Source organism: Capsicum annuum, chromosome 4 (genome assembly GCF_002878395.1).
Source record: "Capsicum annuum cultivar UCD-10X-F1 chromosome 4, UCD10Xv1.1, whole genome shotgun sequence".
Lineage (NCBI taxonomy): Eukaryota > Viridiplantae > Streptophyta > Magnoliopsida > Solanales > Solanaceae > Capsicum > Capsicum annuum.
The window spans coordinates 13479998-13503377 of record NC_061114.1 but is presented as its reverse complement, the minus strand read 5'-3'; the positions used below and the strand labels follow the sequence as shown (position 1 = coordinate 13503377).

General features: G+C 36.6%; 1 protein-coding gene across 4 annotated transcripts; it reads left to right on the top strand.

Moving 5' to 3' along the window:
* The first annotated feature begins 1166 nt into the window (after positions 1-1166).
* Positions 1167-22098, top strand: LOC107868237 (ubiquitin domain-containing protein DSK2a). Of its 4 annotated transcripts, XM_047410757.1 has the most exons (9): positions 1190-1536; positions 14753-15511; positions 16340-16551; positions 16688-16801; positions 19598-19656; positions 19865-19890; positions 20669-20755; positions 21349-21435; positions 21529-22098. In XM_047410757.1, exons 1-9 carry the CDS (start codon positions 1293-1295, stop codon positions 21675-21677), a joined length of 1737 nt encoding a protein of 578 aa, XP_047266713.1. In that variant the 5' UTR covers positions 1190-1292; the 3' UTR covers positions 21678-22098. The 4 variants fall into 4 exon arrangements, with proteins under 4 accessions (XP_016570352.2, XP_047266713.1, XP_047266714.1 ...); XM_016714866.2 differs by lacking the exon at positions 20669-20755 and having other exon boundaries at positions 1167-1536; XM_047410758.1 differs by lacking the exon at positions 21349-21435.
* The last annotated feature ends 1282 nt before the right edge of the window (positions 22099-23380 follow it).

Below are 23380 nucleotides of genomic sequence, written 5' to 3'. Positions count from 1 at the left end.
GATTGGGGGTCAGAATAGGAATGTGTGATTTTGAGAGTTATATGAATATTCTATCTTAAGAGTGAGGTTGAAAAAGAGTTTTGAAATTTTTTTTCTTACTTTTTGAAGGGAAGTCATTTTCCTTAGATTTGAGAAAAATAAGTTGATTTGAAAAACATTTTCCAAAACCTTTAAGTCAACCAAACATGAAAAAATTAAAAAATATTTTTCGGAAAATATTTTCTTGAAAAATGTTTTCCTGGAAAATAAGTTGATTTTCTAATTATTTTCTCATGTTTGGTTGGTGAATGAAAAATATTTTTCGGAAAATATTTTATGGTGTTTGGATGGTGAGTAGAGAATATTTTTTAGAAAAATATTTTTTAGTGTTCGATTGATGAGTGAAAAAATATTTTTTAGAAAATACTACTATCTGTTAACTAGTATATCAGTGCCTCTAGCAACTCAACAATTTGTAAGAACTAATTTAAGCATAACAAATAATATCAATATCGAATACTAAAATATTACAACCATTAAATTTAAGCAACTATTAATTAATAAATATAGGAGACACTTTTCAACATTTTTTCGGACAATTTCAAGATACTACAATTAATAGAAATATAACAGAACGCTAAACTTATTCAACCTCGTGAAACAAGTTACATCGATAACAAAATAAAATATGCAATTAACAAAAGTAACATAAGTAAGTCTTTCTCTATGCATATGAAAATAATAATATATTAAACGAATTGAAAATGAAAAAAAATCGGGCTTCATTATTTTTTATTTCAAACAGTGAAAAATTGAAGTGAAACACAGTGAAAAATATTTTCGAGTATGTAATTTTTTTGAATCATGTGAATATAAGTGTTTTTTGGGTGGGGAGACGGGTGAAGGTGAGGTCATAAGTCATATTTGTCATTTTATGGAAAATGATTTCCCTTCCCTTGGCTCATGAGGAAAGTCATTTTCCATCAAATGGTGGAAAATAAGTTGTTTTGAAAAATATTTTTCTAAACTTTTGTTGCAACCAAACAAGGAAAAACCGAAAAATATTTTCCATCGTACCAAACACACCCTATATCTCAAACACCTACTAAAATACTTAATACTGTATATTTTTTTTGCCCCTCTCATACCCTACAACAAGTAGTAAATGAATAATATGATATCATCAATGACTCAATTTTCCTCCTAAAGTCTTAAACCCAAAATAGAAAAATAAATAAATTACTATTCCTTACGTTTTTGTTATACTACAAATTAATTTTCCCAGATAACAACTCTCATTTTTTTACTTTAATATGAGTATGGGCGGCGGAGATGATACTACTCTGGCGAAAAACTCCGGCGCCGATTCCGGCGCCGGTGTTAATATCAACATCCGATGTTCTAGCGGTTCGAAATTCTCTTTGCAAGTCAATCTGGATTCTACTGTCGGATCGTTTAAGTCGAAACTTGTAGAACACGCAAACTTCCCTGTTGAACAACAGAGATTGATCTATAAAGGACGGATCTTAAAGGACGATCAAACGTTACAAAGCTACGGTACCTTAATTTATAGTTTTTTATGGGAAGATTTGTTTGGTATTTTTATTTTAATTAATGGTAGAGATGATAAATTGCTTGGTGTTTGATTAATATGTTTGGAATTTTTTAATGTTGCTTATGCTGGTGGTAGGTGACAGTTATTCTGTGTAATTAGTCGAGGTGCACGGAAACTGGCCTAGACACCATGGTTATTAAAAAAACAAAGGGAACTTTTATTTGAATTTAATTGCGCAGTAGTAATTCGGAATATATATTGAGATGATAGAATTGGGGATTTAGTAATCCGTTTAGTAGTGATTAGTTTCCTTCGCACAGCTCAGTAGAAAGAAGAAACTATAGTGGCAACAACAAGAACATACCTAGTTTAGTCGGATCGTTTATGTCTATTCTTGCACAGCAAGCAAATGTTCTTGTTGAACAACAGTGATTGATCCATAAAGGAAGGATCTTTAAAGACGAACAAACACTAGAAAACTAGGTTACTTTAATTATAGTTTTTTTTGGGGATTACCTTGGGGTCCAAGCCAGCTTTTGCGCACCTCGACTAAATCCAAGTGATGGTAACTTTGTCCATCAAGGCTAGGACAGATGGACAGCTTGGATGATTTATTTATTTTGATGGGAGATAAGCCTCCAGTGCCCCTCGAACTTGCTACGACACACTCCAACTTCGCATGGATCCTATTACCCCTGAACTCGATTTTAGCATATTTTTGTCATCCTTTTGTGCTGACATAACACCTTTGTTACATAAAAATGGGGTTCACGTCAAAGGTGCTACGTCATCTAAAAAGGTGCTACATCAGCTAAAAAGGGTGACAAAAATACACTAAAACTGAGTTCAGAGGTTAATAAGACCCTTGTGAAGCTTGAGTGTGTCGTAGAAAATTTGGAGATAGTTCGGGGGTTACTAGATGCTTTACTCTTTTGATGGTGGAGATGATAAATTTGGTGTTTGGTTAATGTATTTGGAAATTTTATTTGAATTTAATTGTACAGTAATAATTCGGAATTTATATTGAGATGATAGAGTTAGCGATTAAGTAACTCATTTAGTACTGATTGGTAAACTCGAATTATAGCTTAATAGAAAGAAGAAACTATAAAGGCAACAACAATAATATACTTAGTATAGTCGTCGCACAAACTGGGGTTTGGGGAGGATAGAATGTACGTAAACCTTACTCCTACTTTAGAGGTAGATAGGCTGTTTCATATAGACCCTCGGCTCAAGGGTAAAATAGTCTAAAGCAGTCCAGAAAAAGAAGAAATAGAAGTATAAGAAATAGTAGATAGTAAATAAAAAGAACATATTGCAAACAATAGAACTAAGAAGCGACAATCTAAGAACAATATTTTAACATCAGCATTAATTTGACCTAGGAAGATACGTTGTACTTTCGTGGGTAAGAAGAAAACTCAGCTACGAAGATCAGCCAAGAGCCAGACAAATCCTAGGATAACACGAAGAAGAAGATTAAGAACTCTTGAGAGTAGGGGTGGGCGTTGTTCGGTTTGATTGTTTAAATTCGATTTGGTTCAGTTTTTACAAATTCGGTTTGGTTATTTCGGTTTGAAATATTTAAGTAGTTAGCCTCTCTTTTTCATAACTGAGCATTTAAAATTGATGATTTTTTTTAGAAAAATTATTTTTTTCAAACCTGTTTTTCATTCCCAAATATAAATAACTCAACATGGATGAAACGAAATGAAATAATCATAAGCTTAACATAATACATAATGTCATTAATCATTACATATAATATAACCTTGCATAAATAGTCTACAAAACAACACAAAACTCATAAAAATAGTCCATGAAACAACATACTTTCTGCATAAATAGTCCATAAAATAATCCAAAGTCACCAAAATAGTCCATAAAATATTTGAATCACTAAAACAATCCATAAACAGCTTGCGGCGTATGCGAATTTGTTGTTAAATGTTAATTGTGAATGTGAATTTCTAAATATATATATATATAATAAAATATATATATATATATATATTATTTATTTATAAAATTTCGGTTTTTCGGTTTAACCGATTTTTTTTTAAAAACCGAAAACCGAATCGAAAAACCAAAATTTTAAAATTACAAATTGAATCCGATCCGAAAACTGAAACCAAAATTTCATTTCGGTTTGTTTTTTCATTTTTTTCGGTTTAAATCAAAATATGCCCACCCCTACTTGAGAGTAAGCACCCAAGGGTGTGCCTAGTGGTCAATGAGGTTGTCTCAGGTTCAAATTCCTTCAGTAGAAACTCGAACATCAATGTTAATTTAATCCATGAAGATACCTTATACTTGAGTGCAAAAAGCTAACTAAACTATGATGCCGAAGAATGATTGAATAGAGAAGAGGAAATTAAGAGAGATAGATAGAGAGAGAAAGATTGGGGGAGAGAGAGACGAAATTTCAATAATATTTCATGTCTTTTCACAATAATTTCACTATGTTATGAGGGGCGTGGTCTAATCCCTTGCCCCCATGCCTCCCGTGTGACCCTATTTAATTTGATATGGGTGATGATAATACTTCCCACTTGAAATTGGCCTTGTCCTCAAAGTCACGTATAACTTGTTCTTTACTTGTCGATGGCTATTGATTGAACACCCACAAAATTGCTATTGCCAGTGATAGTAACACAAATGAGTGAGCTTCCCAAACGAGGTCGTCTTAAGTTGCCTTCCAAATCTAGAATTTTAGCAAAAAGTTTTACTTTACACATGTTCCGTATTCCTGTATTTCGATTTACTGAGCAACATGCAAATTGAAGCTTCAGTATAGGTTCATTATAGGTCCTTTGATACTAGCTCTCTCCACAGTAACGCAAATGAGTGCTATAAATGTATTTAATTTAGAGATAAAATGTGAAGCAAAAAAAAAGTCGAAGACTGGGAAATTTTCACGATTTTTACGGATAGAGAAATGTAATGTATTTTTTAATTAATTAATTGGTAACAAAAATGTATTGTTATAAAACTATCAAATAGAAGAGAATAATATTGTAGGGAGGAGAGAGAAGACTCATTATTTCTCTTGAGAGATGGATTACAATGAAGAGAACTCTTTTATTTATAGGGGAAAATTGATTTGTCTCGAAGTTAGGGTTCCTACTTTTATCTTACTTTTCTCCAAAAGATAGACATTCACTACAAATTAAGAGATAAGGAGCATGTACCCCCTCTAACTATAGCCCAAGTTTCTATGACACGCCTAAACTATACGGGGGGTCCTATTACCCCCTAAACTTCATTTTTCTGTATTTTTGTGCTTTTTTGTCTTGACATGGCTGCCATGTCAGCACAGAAAGAGCACAAAAATACAGAAAAATGAATTTAGGGGGTAATAGGACCCCCGTAGAGTTTAGGTGTGTCATAGCAACTTAGGCTATAGTTTGAGGGGTGCTCGTGTCTTATCTCTTTAATTTATAGTGAATGTCTCTCTTTTGGAGAAAAGTTAGGAACCTTAACTTCGGGGCAAGTCAAACTTCCCCTATAAATAAAAGAGTTCTATTCATTGTAATTCATCTCGTCTTCTCTCTTCTCTTACAATATTCTTCTATTCTATTCTATAGTTTTATAAATTCCTACATTTCTTTACCAATCAATTAATTAAAAGGTACATTACATTTCCTTATTTGTGAAAATTTCCCTAAGGCTCGACTTTTTTTTGCTTCACATTTTGCTTTCTCCGATTCACCTGATATTTACACCTTCCAAAAATATTCCATAAAGAAGGGGAGAAAGAAGTATAAGTATGGGCGGCGGAGATGCTATTGCTTAGGCGAATAACTCCGGCGTCGATGCCGGTACCGATTCTAGCGTTACAATCAACATTCTATGTTTAAGCGGCTTGAAATTCTCCCTTCAGGTCAACCTCGATTCTATCGTCGAATTTTTTAAGTCTATTCTTGTACAACACACAAACATTCTTGCCGAACAACAAAGATTGATCTATCAAGGACGAATCTTAAACGACAAACAAACATTAGAAAGATATGGTACGTTAATTATAGGCTTTTTTTGCTTTTATTTTTTTATGTGGGAGATGATAAATTGCTGGTGTTTGGATAATATATTTGGAAATTTCGATTTGAATTTAATTGCAAAGCAATAATTCAGAATTAGCGATTTTGGTACTCCATTTAGTGATGATTAGTAAACTCGAATTAAAGCTCAGTAGAAAGAAGAAACTATAATTGGAAGCCCAAAAATGGAACTAAAAAAAAAACACAATCTAAGAACATCACTCAAATGTTAGCATTATTTGAATCACGAAGATACGTCTTACTTGCGTGTAAGAAGATAATCCAGTTACAACGATCAGCTAGGAGCTGGAAGATGCTACATCTTCCTACAAAAACGTGAAGTATATGACGAAGAATGCTTGAAAATAAGCATGGAAAGGTGTGACTTAGTAGTCAATGAAGTGGTTTGAGGTCGATGAGGTCTGACAAAACACTAGGTGATTTCTTTCTATATGTCCTACCCTTGGTGGACAGATTACTTGGTACTTGTTGCTACGTGTTGCTGGTGGAGGTGTCAGGTATTCCGTGGAATTAGTCGAGGTGCGTGAAAGCTGTTCCAGACACCACGATTATAAAAAAAAGAAGAAAATATCACTCAAACATCAACATTAGTTTACTCCATGAAGATACCTCATACTTGAGTGTAAGAAGCTAACTCATCTATGATGATGAAGAATGCATGATTAGAAAAGAGGAAATGAAGATAGATAGATAGGAGAGGGAGAGACCGGGGGGGGGGGCGGGGGGGGAGAGATATGAGGGGCGTGGTCTAATCCCTTGCCCATGCCTCCCATGTGACACTATTTAATTTGAATTTGGTGATGATAATACTTCCCACTTGAAATTTGCTTGTTCTCAAATTTACGTATAGCTTTGACGTTAACGGTTGTTTACTTGTTGATGGCTGGTAAAATTGAACACACAAAAAATTGCTTACTGCAAATGACAGTAACACAAATGAGTGAGCTTCCCAAATGAGGCCGTCTTAAGTTGCCTTTCAAATCTAGGATTGCAGCAAAAAAATTTCCTAGAACGTGGTCCATACTCCTATATTTTGATTTACTGAGCAAGAAACAATTTGAAGATTCAGTAAAGGTCTATTGTAGGTCCTTGATAATACTAGCTCTCTCCACAGTGCTATGAGATGTCTGTTACTCTTCATACACAAAACTATGTATCGGTAAAGATAATCCGTAGATCCATAGTAGTTCCACTTTCACCAGGATCAAATGGAACTTGTAAAATTTTTCTCAAGCTCATTTCTGAAGTGTAAAACTCCTTTGCAATATCAAGCTCAGGCAACCACTTTGGGTAGCATATCAACAGAAGATCTCTAATAGGAAAGGCAGTCTTTTATCTGCAAAAACTGTCTGCTAGTTGATAGCAAATTCTTAAACAGTGAAGCTAACATAGCTGCTTTCTCTTCAAATTCTTGAGTCATCCCCCCAAAATTTAGCAAAGTTGTCATTACTTCATAGATCTTCCCACCACAGCTGATGTCCAATAGGGAAAGCACAGGGAATATGCCATCAATGTGCAATTAAAGTACTACTGGTAGTGCATACAGGTTATACTTGAGCATGTTTCTGCATGTCCATTATCTAGGCCAGATAAACGTAATGGCAAACGACAATTTTTATAAGGGTTATACCCACTTTTAGTACTATCACTACTCTAACGCTCATCACACGAGTCCTTGGGAAAATACTTGAGAAATGATGTTGTAGCACAACAAATTTCATCAATGTATGTGTGCCTTGGATTCATGCAACATACGTAAGTACGTTTTGCTGTCTACTATTTCATCCCGGAAAACAATGTTCCGCATTTAATGACCAACCATTGGTTCTTCCAAATAAGTCAACAAAGGTCGATCCGTGTGATCAAGGGTGTGGTGTGAAGATATTTTCTGATTTTTCCATGTCGGTTGGTCAAAGTTTTTGGAAAATATTTTCTAATGATTTTGTCCTCCCACTGGCCCACCCGCCAACATACATCATCTTCACCCACCCCCGCAGCCCTCATCCCCACCACTATACATCCTATAGCATTTTTCTAGACTATATACAAATGCTTTTAGGATGATAAGTTTTGCTTACGTATCGTCTATCGGACACAAGAAAATAAGTAGAAACCCACTTATTTTCCTATAAAATATTTTCCAAAAAAACGTTCTCCATGAAAAATATTTTTCTTCATACCGTACATGCACATATATGTATGGGGAGATGACACTTCAGTGTCCCTTTATGTTTCCAAATTTTGAGTTCCATATCCTGGTTATGGGAAGCTCAAAGATCTTAAAGATCTTTTAGATGTAAATTTCAATTCTCATTTCTACGATCATGTATGGATCCATTAGTACCCAACTGTAGAAACTGGGTTATTGGAACCAAGAGGACAAGATGATGCTATAAACAACATTTCTTCCATGTTCCCCATTTGCATACCTATTCATGTCGAAGGTTTTTTGGCACCTCATGGTTAAGCTCTAGAAGATGTAATTGCTGCTTATTAGATCAATTGTGTTGTATTTTACTGCAGTTAAACTGTTCCTTATAAAAAAAGAAATCAATTTTGTAGTATGAATTTGCTGTAGCTAAGTGTCTTAACAGTTGGATGGTCATGCATGTTAGCCACAATACGTAACATTGCACTAGATGCTTTTCTGATCAAGACAAGTGAAGAAGTAAGGTTGCGAAGCCACATAAAAAGTGATGACTGGAAAAATCCAGGCGAAAGACATCATTGTCTATGCATGTAGGAGTACACTAGTCTCATCATTACTTACTCGTTCTGGTAATTGTCCTAAAATAGTCCTGTTGTACCAATATCACAGCTTTCTGCGATTTATTTTTTTGTGAGTGATTCATATACCATTTTTTGCAAGTTCTCCAATGAAAAATCAACGACAGAAATAATAAACCCTTCACTTTGAGAGCATGCAGACAAGGACAAGCCATCTAATAGAAGGATTCCTCCTAGAACTTGGTACAAATTTTGACCCGCCAACGTAAACAATAGTAAGTGGCATGCAAGGAAGCTGATGCTCATTCATTATCCCTTCTGCATCATATATATACCTTTATGTTCTGGTTCTCTTTTTGTCCCTGATTGTCATATTGTGCAGCTCCAATATAGCTCTCATCTCTCTAATCTGGAATTTGCATTTTCATACCAAACACACACCCAAGCCTTCCTTTCACCTTCAGCTGGAGGTCCCCTTTCCATTGGAAGACAAAGAGCCTAAACTGAGAGCACCCTGGGGCAATGCGCATAATAGAAAATGTGAATTTTGTAACCAACACAGAAAGTCAGAAACTGCCTAGGAACTTCGTATTTAGTAACTTGTCAGAAGAGCCATTCACTTCATTCCACATGCCTTGAAGCAAAGCATTACATGAGCCTTCCAGAATATAATGAGTCTCCTTGGAATCTGAAGTCCTTAGCCTTTCTGTCTTGTCAGTCTCATCATCCTTACACACAATTCTTCCTCTAACTTTAATCCCAAAGCTCTTGATTTTGTCGTTTCTGTTTGCTACATAAGATATCTCTGTTGTCTGGAGTTGTTCCAGTATGCTTTTCAGTACAACCACCAGAATCTTTAGGATGGCCTGCAACTTCTGCTTTGATCTCAACCATGTTAGGTGTGCCTTGTTCATGAGATATAAAACCATTACTGCTTTCGTTCTTGCTGCGATTGTTATATTGCCAGACATATCTATATGGATTGAAGCAATATAGTCCTTTTCCACATACACGTTTACATCAGCCCTAGCAGTTAAACCTTGTGAAAATTCAGCACCAGTAGACATATTTTAGTCAAGTGGCTATCATTGCACTATTTTCCAGCATTTTTAGTGTACTAGGCTTATGAATGGGTTGCGAATATAGCTGGGAGATAGAAGTTTAAAGACCACTTTGCGCCTTTTTAGGTAAGCCTCAATAGCCTTTTCTTCCAGCCTTGGCTACTCAATTGTTTGGTCAAAATGGTAGGCCGAAATACCTTGATAGACATCTTAATTTCTTCTTTTAGTCAAGCTGTGGAACTTGAAAGAAAGCAGGCATCATTGAATGTGTTGTACTGCGGATCAATCATCTGTACCCCAAGGCCGTCAAACTTCTCAAGGTACTCTACAACAGATCCCTTTTTGAGCCAGCCTGTTCAACTTTTATTCGAGGTATTTAGTTGTCTATTGTGTGTGATGGATGATCCTCTTCCCTACTTTGGACTTCATTTCTGAATCTGTCATTTTAGACAGACCGAGAACGTGGAGAATTTTAACACAAGTCCTTAGTTGCAATTGGCAGAGGGCTATATAGTTCACCAAAAAGATCGAGAATGTAGATAATTTCCCTGCAAGGCCTCAGTCCTCAATCTTCGATTTAATTCCTGTCTCCTCTGCAATCTTGCCCAATTTATCTCACGTATCCACCTGCGAACTGGTCAATCTGTCTAGCCTACCCTGTGCTGGTTTAAGAGTTCTTTCCCGATTGTTCAGCATCAAAACATTGACTGTAAACCATATTTCTCAGCCGCTTCCACTTCCCACAGGTTGCAGAGTTGATGTTTCGATACCATGTAGAACACACTATGAAATGCAATGAAATTGGGGCTCAATTTTCTGGGAATTTCATTGATGAAGGTAAAACTTCTACAAAAAGAAAAGGGTAGCTCAAGTGGAAAACTACCTCCACCTCTAACCTTGAGGTGTTGGGGGTTGGGGTCTGTCACCAAGGGAGCTAAGTGGAGAGGGCCACTATTGACTCCTAGAAGAGGGGTTGGGGTTGGTAGATGTAGCTACCATATTTAAAAACAACAACAAAGGGAACTCCAAACTACTTGGTAATTGAGCTGAAATAGAAATGAACTTCAGACAACCAAATGAAGCTTGCAATTCTGCAGAATGAAATAAAGAAGTGAGAAAAAGAGACAGAAATTCAGAAGAACGGTGTGATCAATTGGAGAAAGTTCGGAATTCTATATGCCGTTCCCTCTGCTTCAGCTACATTGTCATATTGAATACCCTTAAATCTCCACCATCTACGCTCATTAAACCAGAGGTTATCCTTCCCTTTGTTTTATTCAAATTTCTCAGCTGTCTTAGAGCCTGTTTGGATTGGCTTTTGACTTTTGGCTTTTTTCTTCTTCTTCTTCATTTTGGCTTAAAACCAAGTGCTTATAAGAACTTTTTATTTTACCCGAACACTACAAAAGTAGTTAAAATCTATTTAGGCTTAGAAACACTTAAATAAGCCATTCCAAACATGCTCTTCGTTGTTCTCGGTATTATACCGTTCTGAGACCATTACATATGGATATATGTGCCACGACCCGAGGCTACCTCCTATTCGCGACAACGGTGCTTACGGCAACAAGTGACCACAAGCTAACCCATGAGCTGGTACCTGCTGCGAGCACCGAGTAATATAGTAGGTAAACTGATAAGGTACTGTAAATCTGAATACCAAAATACATGTCAACGTCTGAAATATCTAATAAAATAGTGAAAGAAATGACTGTCTAATTGATTGTTTGAAAACCTCTAAACATCCTGAGGAGTTGATTGGACAAACCCCCAACTAACTCCGACTGATTGAAAATAAGGAAATACCGAAATATCTGAGATAAGAAAATCATGTTGTCAATGAATGAGGACTCACCACTGCTACTGCTGAGTAACGCTGAGCTGTCTAAGAATAGTCGGGAAACTGAGTGTCCGAACCTATGTTATAAGACAACATAGCGCAAAGAAAAGTATGCGGTCAGTACTTTGAATGTACTGGTACGAGGGATAAGGGCTGACTGAAATGCATAAGATAACTGAGCATGAATGCATAAACATGTACTATCTGAGAATGGAAGATCAAGCATAAGCATGATACTGAATTATTCTGAAATCTATGAAGACTGAAATCTGTGTAATTGAATAATTGATAAATTTGTACACTTGGTCAAGCAAACCTGAGCTGAGATACACGGACATACTGACTGAAACTGTGGGAGGTATCATATAATTGACATGCCCCAATCTGAGCTAATCGGGGTCCAACCTATAACCCCAATTGGAAGGGTGTCAGTAACTTGCCACAGGTACTCTAATCTGATGTCTCGAAGGACTAGGGAGTCAGTCCTAAACTGGCGAGTGACCCCTAAGAGAATGTCAATCCTAAACTGGCGGGTGACATCTCATAATCCTACGCTGGCTGCGTAGTTTTGGAACTTAGGGACTGCTATTAAGCCGCCATCCCTAGGTTCACTCGGTGCTAAATCCTACCTCCAACTGAAAGACACTGGTCCTGAACTTAACTAAGTTTAACTGGACATTACTTCTGATGGTGCTTATCATGATTGTATCAATTGAGTAAAATAATAATAATATCCATGGTTTAACTGAAACATTACTTGAAAATTTGAAATCATGTAAAATACATAGGTATCGAGTGTTCATAACCCTCCAACACTGAATGATCAAAAATACGATATCAAAGCTTAAAATTGTAGTATAAAATCATGGTTCAAAGACCCAAAACATGAACATTCCATCATGCATGTGAGAATCATGAACTTGAATATGGGAATGTGTTAAGTATGAGGAAAACAACATGATTACATGGCTAAATTCATAAATTAGGGATTTAACATGAAATTCATTTGAATATGACATTGGGGATTTAACATGAAATTCATTTGAATATGACATGGGAGACTGAAATTTAAAGCATGAAGCAGCCTAACTTTTCATGGGATCATACATAGACATGAATTGAGTTCAAATTTCTAGGGAACACATGAATTTAACCCATCGTGAACATATGAAATTTCATAGTAAAGGAAAAACTCTTTAATTTAATTAAAAGAAAGTTTTTGGGCTCCATGGGTGAAAAGGTCCATGGATAAACACCCCACATACCTTAATAACTGAATTCTTGAAGATTTCTTGGATTGGAAGCTTGAACTCTTGATTTCTTGGGGAAAAGGCTTGAGTTTGTTCTTGAGAAGGAGGAGGGTTTCTTGAGAGCAATTTGGAGTGAAAAGGGCAAATAATGCCCTTTTGGAAGTCCCAAATCGTGTTTAGGACGACTTGGGCTGAGGGAAATGACTCAAATGCCCCTTGGGCACTTAAATCAAAAAGCTGTGCGGGATACCCTTGGCGCGCCGCGACCCTTGCTTGGGTCAAGCGGCCATCACGCCGTGACCCCCCTCGCCTGCGGAGCCACCCTCGCGCTGCGGGGCTATCGCGAGGCTTCACTGTTTCAGCCATCCAAACACGTCTCAAACCTCGTCTGAAAGTCCCGAAACTCTCCCGGGACAATACTTTTAACCTCCCTAAACATGAATCAACTCGGAAACCAACATTTCGGGGTCGGGAAGGCCAAAATAAAAATTCGTAAAATTTAGAGGTCTTGAAAATGACTAAGTCCTCAATACTTGGGTGAAATTTTCAAGCCTTAGACCCCTTAAGCATGCAACTAAGAGCTAAGAGCTGAATCGAGCTTGGAATATTACGGGGTATTACAATAAGTTTCATTGGATAGATATAGATTTGGTTATAGAACTCTTGTATTAATCTCTTGAGTATTGGAACGAAACCAGCACATGGAGTCGTCGAATGCATATTGAGGATTAAGTTGACCTTCCCCAAGTAGCTTTGAATAGAGGCGTAGTAACAGTAGTTGTTTCGTTTCTGTATTGAATTTTTGTGTTGAGTTATTACATTTGATATTTATTTATTATTATACTCGTATTAGAATTGTTGTTGCTTTTAAATGTATGAAAATTATATTTTGGGGGTTTATCCCTGAAGGTGACAAAGATAAAGGCAATGAATTTTATTGACTTCCAATATATATGGCAAGCATACAGTTTTGCTAATATGCTTTTATTATCCACTTCTTAGCAACATGGGTGTTTTCTTGATAAAAAGAACATGGCAAAACACGTTACCAATCATTTGGGTCATTTTGAAAGAGAGAAATAGGAGAGCCTTTGAAGGGGTGGAACTAGATTTGTACAATGCGGTCTATTTGTCTAGAGGATTTGATCTTTTTTGTTGAGAACCATAAATTGATGTAGGTTCTCTCCTTTTGGTATATGATTCGTACAGGGTTTTCCTCAATTGTTAATAAAATTATACCTTAGTAAAAAACGCATGTGACCAAGGTAGTGAAAGTGAGGTGCTGCTTGGAGGAGTGGATTAGTGATTTGTTCAACGTGCAAGCATGCCTGCTTGTCCTAGTCTCGAAAAATGATTGTTTGGAAGTTTTAGGCTGATTGTTCACATGCTAATGCCAAACATGCTGATCCAAATGATGGAGTAGTATCTTCTTTGGCTTGACTTGGTTGTTGATGCCATCAATTTAGAAACTGACTAGTAGGATGTGTACACTGCTGTTAGTCTCAAGTGACTGACAGATTGAGGGGATAACTAAAGAGTTCTGGGAAGCTATTGTTAAACTACTGCTGTTAGCCTCAAGTAACTGCTTTGACTTGTAGGAAGCTATTGTTAAACTATACTGAATTAGTAAACCATTTATAACTAAAAAGCTTGTTAAGTGGGAGGTCACATGAATTGACAAGTATATGTGATTCTAAGAGACACAGTCTTTTCTGTTACATTACAATGTTAACTCTATGATAATGTTTGACTTTGTACTAGTTTTAATTGAAAAGCTGGAGCAGTATATAGAGGAAAGGGTGATACCATTGGATTTTTGGTTTATCAACGTTGGAATAGTGAAAATGTGAAGTGAGATGGGTGAGAAGTGGGGCTTGTGCGACTTTTGTTGAATGTAATATGTGATTCCACTTCAATTTTTTTACAAAAATAAAATGTGATTCCACTTTCCTTGGGACACTCAGTTTGGTATTGATGGAATATCTTTTATCCTTTTTCATTTTTGAGTGAGGGAGGCGTAAAGGTGGGCTTGTGCGACTCTTCGTTGGATGTATTGTGTGTTCCCACCCGCCTTGCGATGCACAGTTTTGCATGGACGGAATATCTTGTATTCTGCATTACTTTTTACATGAAGATACTCTGATGCATGTCAAGTTGATTGGTTAATTATCACTTCAAAATTTTCAAGATTGAGTTTTGCTTCTGTGTATAACATGTTATCAAGATGTCAGTGATAAGCATAGTGTTCTAGCTTATTTTAACTTTGTGCTTGATAGGTCTGGAGGCGGATCACACCGTTCATTTAGTTCGAGGTTTTGCCCCAGCTCCCTCTGCAAACCCTGCAAGTGCAACCAATGCTGGAGGTCCAACTACTGCTCAGAATGCACCAAGAGATGCTACTCCTGATGCAGGCGCACCATTTCCAGGATCAGGCCTTGGAGCTTCAACGTTTCCTGGTCTTGGAAGTGGTGGTGGTAGTTTGTTTGGAGCTGGACTTCCAGATTTTGAGCAGGTCCAGCAGCAGTTGACCCAAAACCCCGACTTAATGCGAGATATGATGAATATGCCTCTTTTTCAGAATTTCATGAATAACCCTGAAACCATCCGCAACTTGATCTTGAACAATCCCCAAATGAGAGAGATCATGGATCGTAATCCTGAGCTTGCTCATGTACTCAATGATCCAGCTACTCTTCGGCAGACAATGGAGGCTGCACGAAACCCTGAACTTATGCGTGAGATGATGCGCAATACAGACAGGGCGATGAGCAATATCGAATCTTCTCCAGAGGGATTTAACATGCTGAGGCGCATGTATGAAAATGTCCAAGAGCCATTCCTAAATGCATCAACATTGTCTGGAGATGCGAGAAACGATACAGGGTCTAACCCATTTGCAGCTCTTTTGGGAGCACAAGGTGGTGGACAAGGCAGACAGCAGCCAAATAATCCTCCAACTACTGGTTCTGAGACTCCTGATAATCTGCCTGCTCCAAATACTAATCCACTTCCTAATCCTTGGGCGTCTGCAGGCAGTTAGTTCTTATCATCTCTTGCTCTTTAATCATTTTGGCTAGCTAGTTAAACTGTTTTTTTAATGGTACAATTGTAATAGTAAAGCATCACAAAGGTAATGATCGAATTTTCGTACAAGTGAGCAAAAAAGCCAAAAGTATAGCCCTCTTCTAAACTTTAGAGGGATTCGCGCGCCTTGAATTTTTGTCAAGTTTCTGCCTCATTTGCATATTCCTTTTTAAACCAAAAGTAAAGTAACAAGATATAATATAACTTAATCATGTGCGCTGATTTTTGTTTCGCCTAAAAACAACTCGAAGGAGTTTAACTGTTTACTTTTTTAAATTTTCTTTTATTGTATTTTAGTTAACTATTTACTTAATCTCTTGTTTTGTTGAGCTTGGGATTCTTCTGCAATTAGTAGCTACCTTATCTTTTTCTCTTGTGTTTCTTGAGATATTTTCATGCATCTTTGCTGCTAAGGTCGGGCTCCTACTTGTACTCTCATATCCCTATCACTAAACAAAATTTAATGGTCATCAAGCATTATGAATTTCTATTCAAAATTTGTTTACTGCTTTTGTTTACTGTAAAACAGTAAAGATGATTTTTCTTCTTTTAATTTCCTTCCATTAAATATTTCAAAGTTTGCTGTAAGCTTCTTAATGTTGATTTGAATTATTTTAATCCTTCATGTTGAAGACATTATTATGGTTTACTCTTAGGATCCTTGGCTAATCATTATGTTATGCCCTATTTATGAACTATATTTCTCACGAAGCTTTGTTGTTCGTAAGTATGAATTATATGATTATACGTCTTCACTTATACTTTTTAACTTTTTTCAGCTGGAGCTGCCCAAACCAATACCACTGCTAGATCAAATACTGCTGGGGGTACCAGGGATGCACCACTTGGCTTAGGTGGGCTTGCTTCCCCAGGTTTGGAGCAAATGCTAGGTGGCATGCCTGATACCACTTCTTTAAATCAAATGATGCAGAACCCTGCCGTCTCACAGATGATGCAATCTCTCCTTTCAAATCCTCAGTACATGAACCAGGTATTTATTTATTTATCTGACAGAAATTTGGCATACTGTCATTTAGTTTATTGCTGTATGTCCATTTCCTTTGCTCCTGTTTGTCTCTTTGACAGAAAATTTTTCATGAAGCTTCTCATTTGACTTTGGTGATTAGGTTTTAGGGCTCAACCCACAGCTTAGAAGCATGCTTGATTCCAATCCACAGCTTAGAGAAATGATGCAAAATCCTGAATTTATTCGTCAATTGACATCGCCCGAAACAATGCAGGTAAATAATTCTTGGCTTCTTGCAACACTTGGAAGAAAGGGCTGAGCTAGAGCGTACTTTACTGGTTCAGCAAACCCAGTAGCTTTGGTCGAAAATTTGTATTTGTCTTAAAAGATCCATTGAATATGTTTAAATTATTAATTCACAATCCAGTAATGTAAAAGAACTAAATCCCGAATTCATAAGCTTCAAACCTGGCTTCTGTTTGTGGAAGGTCTTGCTTAAAATATGCATCTTGTACATGAGATGTAACAACTAAATATCATGGGTGACCTTATTCGTTTTTGCATGGTAATAGTACATTTTGTGACTTTTATCATTAATAACACTCGAGAGGAATGCATCGATGTGCAAAATAAATTGAAAAGGAAGTGTGAAATGACCCAAAGAGACCGTAAAACAATACAAGCGAATAGAGGATTGTTGGTTTTTAGCTTTGAAATTAGAGAAACAAAATAGGCTCTTGATACCAATTGTTGGTTTTTAGCTTTGAAATTGGAGAAATAAAACAGAAAAGAGTTGAAGAAAAATAAAATACGGCAATAGTATTGGCAAAGGAAATTATTTTATTAATAACTCAAAACATATATTTATAGCTAAATTTCTAACTACACTCCAATTTAAATTGGGATAACTAATTCCTATTCAAATAATAAAGGGACAATAATTAAAAACTACTAAAAATATCTATTCCTACATATCTATTCCTACTTTATTTCGTTGACATATTTTCAACACTCCTCCTTGGATCAGAAATTGTCTCGGCTTCGGCTGAATTTGACCTCTTGAATAAATCTGTCAATTCGTCTTTGTTTTTGCATGACTTATGTGCATCTTCTGTTGGATTAAATAAGAAACTTTTGTCTCTCATATCAATTTGTAAATCTCAAGATTAGTGGAATCAAAGATTCGATAATAGTTATCTCCAAACAATAGTTTAAATCCTTCTTTCATTAGTTGACCAACACTTAACAAACTTTTATCAATATCGGGTACATAAAGGACATTTGAAATTATTTTTGTACCTGAAACTGTTTTGATTGCAACATTTTCTTTTTCTTCCGCAGGAATATAATCACCATTTCCAATTCTGATTTTCTTATTTTCTAAAGGCAAAAACTCTTTAAAAAGAGTTGTCATATGTTATGTGGTTTGTACAACCACTATCAATCATCCAAAAATCAGATTTCTTGGTTGAAGATGTTGCCACAAATAAGTGATCTTCTTCATCTTTGGTGACTTGGGCTTTTGCTTCATATTTTTTGAGATTTGTTTTTGCAAATCACAGCTTCATGACCAAATTGATTGCAAATCTTGCATTGTGCATCTGGTCTCTTCCAACATTTAAATGGAGGATGACCTATTTTGCCACAGTGCTGGCAAGGTGGGTAATTTTTTCTTGAATTATTACCCTTGCTTTGAGTCTTGTAGTTGGCTGTCAAAGCCCCTTCAACCATACCATCTTGCCTCATAAGCCTCCTTTGCTCTTGTGCCTGCAACGTATTTAACAATTCTGCCAAGGTAATCTTGGACAGATCTTTTGTGTTTTCCAAGGTAGTTATTGATACTTCGTATCTTTCTGTAACAAGAATTTTTTCAACAATTCTCGAATCTTTAAATTTTGTGCCAAACAATCTTACCTTGTTAACAATGGTAAGAAGTCGGTCTGAGTACTCTTTGAAGGTCTCAGATTCCTTCATCTTTTGCAATTTGAATTCCCTTATTAGATTCAATACTTTCATGCCTGGTATTCTTTCATCTCCGATATATTCTTCCTTCAGATAATCCTAAATTTCCTTTGGTGATTTAAGGGTCATAATTCTCAAGAAAATTATTGGAGACAGACTAGCAAATAAAGTTGCTTTTGCCTTTGATTTTCTGATTTTCTTTTCCTTTGGCTTTTGATCTGGGCTACCGTGGGATTATCGGGCAGCGGAACAACATCATAATCCTCCTCCACGGCCTCCCAAAGATCTAAAACCTCAAGATAAGTCTCCATTCTTACTGCCCAAAGTTGGTAATTCTCACCATCAAAGACAGGAGGATCTATTTTAGAAAAGTTATTTTCAGAATTCATCTCTCACAGATCCCTCAAAAAACTGGCTTTTGATACCAATTGTTGGTTTTTAGCTTTGAAATTGGAGAAATAAAAAAGAAAGAGTTGGAGAAAAATAAAATACGGCAATAGTATTGTCAAAGGGAATTATTTTATTAATAACTCAAAAAATATATTTATAGCTAAATTTCTAACTACACTCCAATTTAAATTGGGATAACTAATTCCTATTCAAATAATAAAGGGACAACTAATTCCTAAGTCACATAGGACTCTAATAATTAAAAACTACTAAAAATATCTATTCCTAAATATATATTCCTACTTTATTTTTGGGACATACTTTCAACAAGGATGCCTAATGGTCCAAAGAAAAAGAACACAAAATGATAGGTAGTACAAAAGAAACAACATATTCCTCGCTTTTTTCCGCAATGACATTACACCTACTTGTGAATCCATAGTTCCGGGGTAGTTGCCTAGTTGGTCCCTATAACTCCATTTAGAACTTCAAAGAAGAAGAAAAAGAAAAAAAAAGGGTGAGGGGGGGAGGGGATAAACTGCCATTGTTTGGTAAGAGAAGCCCTATAGGGTTTATGTGGGGTTATTGTGCAAAAAGAGGCTGTTGATGTTCGTCTGAAACTCTGAGCAGATAGCTCAATCAGTGTATGATGATTTTGTTATAGTCTTCCTTTATAATCTGTCTTGTTTTGACTTGTTCATCTTTTCTTTCTTTTTAGCAACTTATGACTTTCCAACAAGGGCTTGCATCTCAACTTGGGCGGCAGCAAACAAACCAGTAAGTTGGTACCTATTTTCTTGGCTGGAAACATGCTTCCTGATTTGTCTTGCACGGGTTGCATATTCGATTGAATTATCAAACTCTTGCCTTTTTCGCGTTTTGCCTTTTTCGCGTTTTAACTTGCCAAAAGATGGAGAAATCCCATCTAGTACAACATGAACTTGTTACTATTCGATGTTGACAAAATTTCTTTTTCTACTTGCAGACAAGGCCAAAATGCTGGTGGAGGAGGTAAACTTTCCTTTCTTCAGTTCTTGAACCTGATATTCTTTCTTATAACTGTGCGGTCAAGTCATTGTTCTGAATTAGTCTGCACAATAGCTGGTCTCTTGGGTTAATAATGTTATTTTGGGGAATATGATTTTTGTTATCATTCGTTTCCAAATTTGCTCTTATCTTGGCACAACAGGGTCCACTGGGAACCATACACACCTTCAACTTCCAAATCTCCTGCACAATATTTCTTTTGTAAATAGACACTTACTTTGTCAGGTTCTTATATATGTTGCAGAGAAATTATTGGACCCATTTGGCCATGAGATTTGTTTGCTTCTTCCAGAACTTCTCTTCATTTTATTTGAAAATCAACGTTTTGCCATGAAAATTTCAAATGCAAATTCAAGTTGTATTTGGAAACACCCAAATCATGTTTTCACTTTTGACTATCCAAACACAACTCCATCTTCAACTCTAACTTCAAAAATTCCAAATAGAGTGAAATAAGTACTTTGCTTCTATGTCCAAACGCCTACTCTGTATCTTAGTTTGTTTGGCTTGTGTGTTTGGGTTTCGAACTGGATTCTTGACTGTGAAACCATTATTCAGGTTGTTAAAAGATATAGCAACTGATTGTCATTGATGCCATGGATATACGGAACTACTGAGTCTATTTTGACTTGGCAAATAACCATATAAAATTCAGCTTTGAAGGACAAAAATGATGCGATTTCTGTGTATGGAGTTATGCTTTAGTTAACTCACATCTGTGTGGTGGTTTGAATAATTGCAGCACTTGACAACGCGGGAATGGAAATGCTTATGAATATGTTTGGTGGACTTGGGACTGGTGGCTTGGGTGTCCCCAACAGACCTAATGGTTACTTTTATCTCTTGCTTTCCTTCTTCAATATTTCTCTCTTTCCTTCCGGCCCAACAATTTGTGAATTTTCCTCTTGACGTTCTGTTGCAGTGCCCCCAGAGGAATTATATGGGTCCATGAGATTTGTTTGCTTCTTCCAGAACTTCTCTTCATTTTATTTGAAAATCAACGTTTTGCCATGAAAATTTCAAATGCAAATTCAAGTTGTATTTGGAAACACCCAAATCATGTTTTCACTTTTGACTATCCAAACACAACTCCATCTTCAACTCTAACTTCAAAAATTCCAAATAGAGTGAAATAAGTACTTTGCTTCTATGTCCAAACGCCTACTCTGTATCTTAGTTTGTTTGGCTTGTGTGTTTGGGTTTCGAACTGGATTCTTGACTGTGAAACCATTATTCAGGTTGTTAAAAGATATAGCAACTGATTGTCATTGATGCCATGGATATACGGAACTACTGAGTCTATTTTGACTTGGCAAATAACCATATAAAATTCAGCTTTGAAGGACAAAAATGATGCGATTTCTGTGTATGGAGTTATGCTTTAGTTAACTCACATCTGTGTGGTGGTTTGAATAATTGCAGCACTTGACAACGCGGGAATGGAAATGCTTATGAATATGTTTGGTGGACTTGGGACTGGTGGCTTGGGTGTCCCTAACAGACCTAATGGTTACTTTTATCTCTTGCTTTCCTTCTTCAATATTTCTCTCTTTCCTTCCGGCCCAACAATTTGTGAATTTTCCTCTTGACGTTCTGTTGCAGTGCCCCCAGAGGAATTATACGCTACTCAGCTAACTCAGTTACAGGAAATGGGTTTCTTCGACACACAAGAAAATATCCGGGCACTGACTGCCACTGCAGGCAATGTTCATGCTGCAGTAGAGCGACTTCTTGGAAATCTCGGACAATAAGTGTCAGTATTCTCTTCTACAGGACAACACAATTGATGGGGTCTGATGAAATTGATTGATTTCGGACACAACGAGCCTTAAATCTTGCTGAGAATAATTATTCATAAGTTCAATTTTTTGGACTCACAGCTCGTCTTCCCCCGCACCCACCCCTCCCGGTTCTGTTTTCGCTTGGATTAAAGTAATTCTCTGTACATACAGCGTTAAAGACCTGTCCCATAAATAGTTCGAACTCCCGTTTCTTCTGGCATCTGCTTTACTATATACCCGGCTGAAGAGCTTTTCTTGACGCTATGTTACGTTAAACTTCTGCTGCAGTCATATGTCTCTTTCTACTGAATCTGTTATTTAAAAGCTTGCATAATGTGTTTTAGTGTTTGTATGCTACTTGAGTATGAATGTGCAGGCTTTTGTTCTTTGAGTTCTGAATGTTATTGTTGGTTTGAGAAATATTTAATTATTTAGTTGAAAAACATATACTAGTTGTTTTTTTACAGAGTGACAATATGTGGTGGGCCCGGCGTTCGTCTGAAGAGAGCGTATTGAGTGGCGACACCCATAGACGAGCGTGGGCCCCCATATACCTTCCTACCAATAGCTAGAGCCTAGAAACAAATAGGATAGTCGAATCACGTCTACCATGCAGTTGCTTCAAAGCCAACATGATCCCTTTTACAGCATAAGAGGGAGGGGGCCTCGTTCCTAAAAAGCCTTTTCGATTGCCTCCGCCCTTAAAGCTAAGAGTGAGTTCGATCTCAAATCCAATGATTTATGGACCTGTGAATTTGTATAGCACAACTCAACCCCTTCCCCTTTCTGCAAGCTCTTTTAATTATTGGATGCACAAGACCAACCTATTTCACTTTACGATGTCTCAATGACCCTTGACATGTTACCTCTGATTGCACGTAATCTTAACGCGTAGGCTAAGGTTCATGCTTGAGAAAGACTATTTGATTTTCTTGAAAATGTATTTTCTTCTTTTATTTACTTTACTATGTTTTTGATACTGTATATTTCGCTTTCCGACATCTGTTTCCAAGACATTTTTGTAATTGGGATTCGCTTATGAAACTTCATTGTATTGTTGGTGCTAACAACATTAGGAATCATTTGGTTTAGAGACAAATTATATGAGATAAATAAGATACTTTATATTATGGAATTTGTATAAAATAATTCTGTTATTAATGAAGGAAAGAAGTAAGAGCCAATAATGCACAAATAGACAACTAAAAGAAATCCACTGTGAAAATAATCAGTTATTGATCAAAAACACACCTGAAATTATTTTTTCGAGAATACCTGAAGTATAAGTTGCTTCGTTTTTCTTTTTTCCTACTTGAGTTGTGGTGTAGTGATGGGACTACTCCACCGTTAACCAGAGGTCTCGAATTTGAGCCCTGGGTATGGAGAAATTCCCGTTAAAAACGCCACCCCCAGAATGGCCTCTACAGAACACGATCCGAATTAGTCAGGACTCCAATGTGGGTACCAAACATTGAATGAGAAACCCAAAAAAAAAAGTTTGCACCCTTGTTCTACCTGTACTATCACCATCTCTGTCTTAGGAACACCTCAAACTGTCAGTTTTCTTTTCCAAACCTAAACTCTCACCTTTGTACAGGTACGCAATGGGAACAACTGATAGCTGAGATGTGTTTTAATACATAGATGGTGATAGTTCAGGTAGAAAAAGAGAA

Coding starts and splice junctions, on each gene's coding strand:
- LOC107868237 (XM_047410757.1), top strand. CDS start 1,293: ATGAGTATGGGCGGCGGAGATGATACTACTCTGGCGAAAAACTCCGGC. Junction 19,657..19,864: donor GGGCGGCAGCAAACAAACCA/GTAAGTTGGTAC, acceptor TTCTACTTGCAG/ACAAGGCCAAAATGCTGGTG. Junction 20,756..21,348: donor TGTCCCCAACAGACCTAATG/GTTACTTTTATC, acceptor GAATAATTGCAG/CACTTGACAACGCGGGAATG.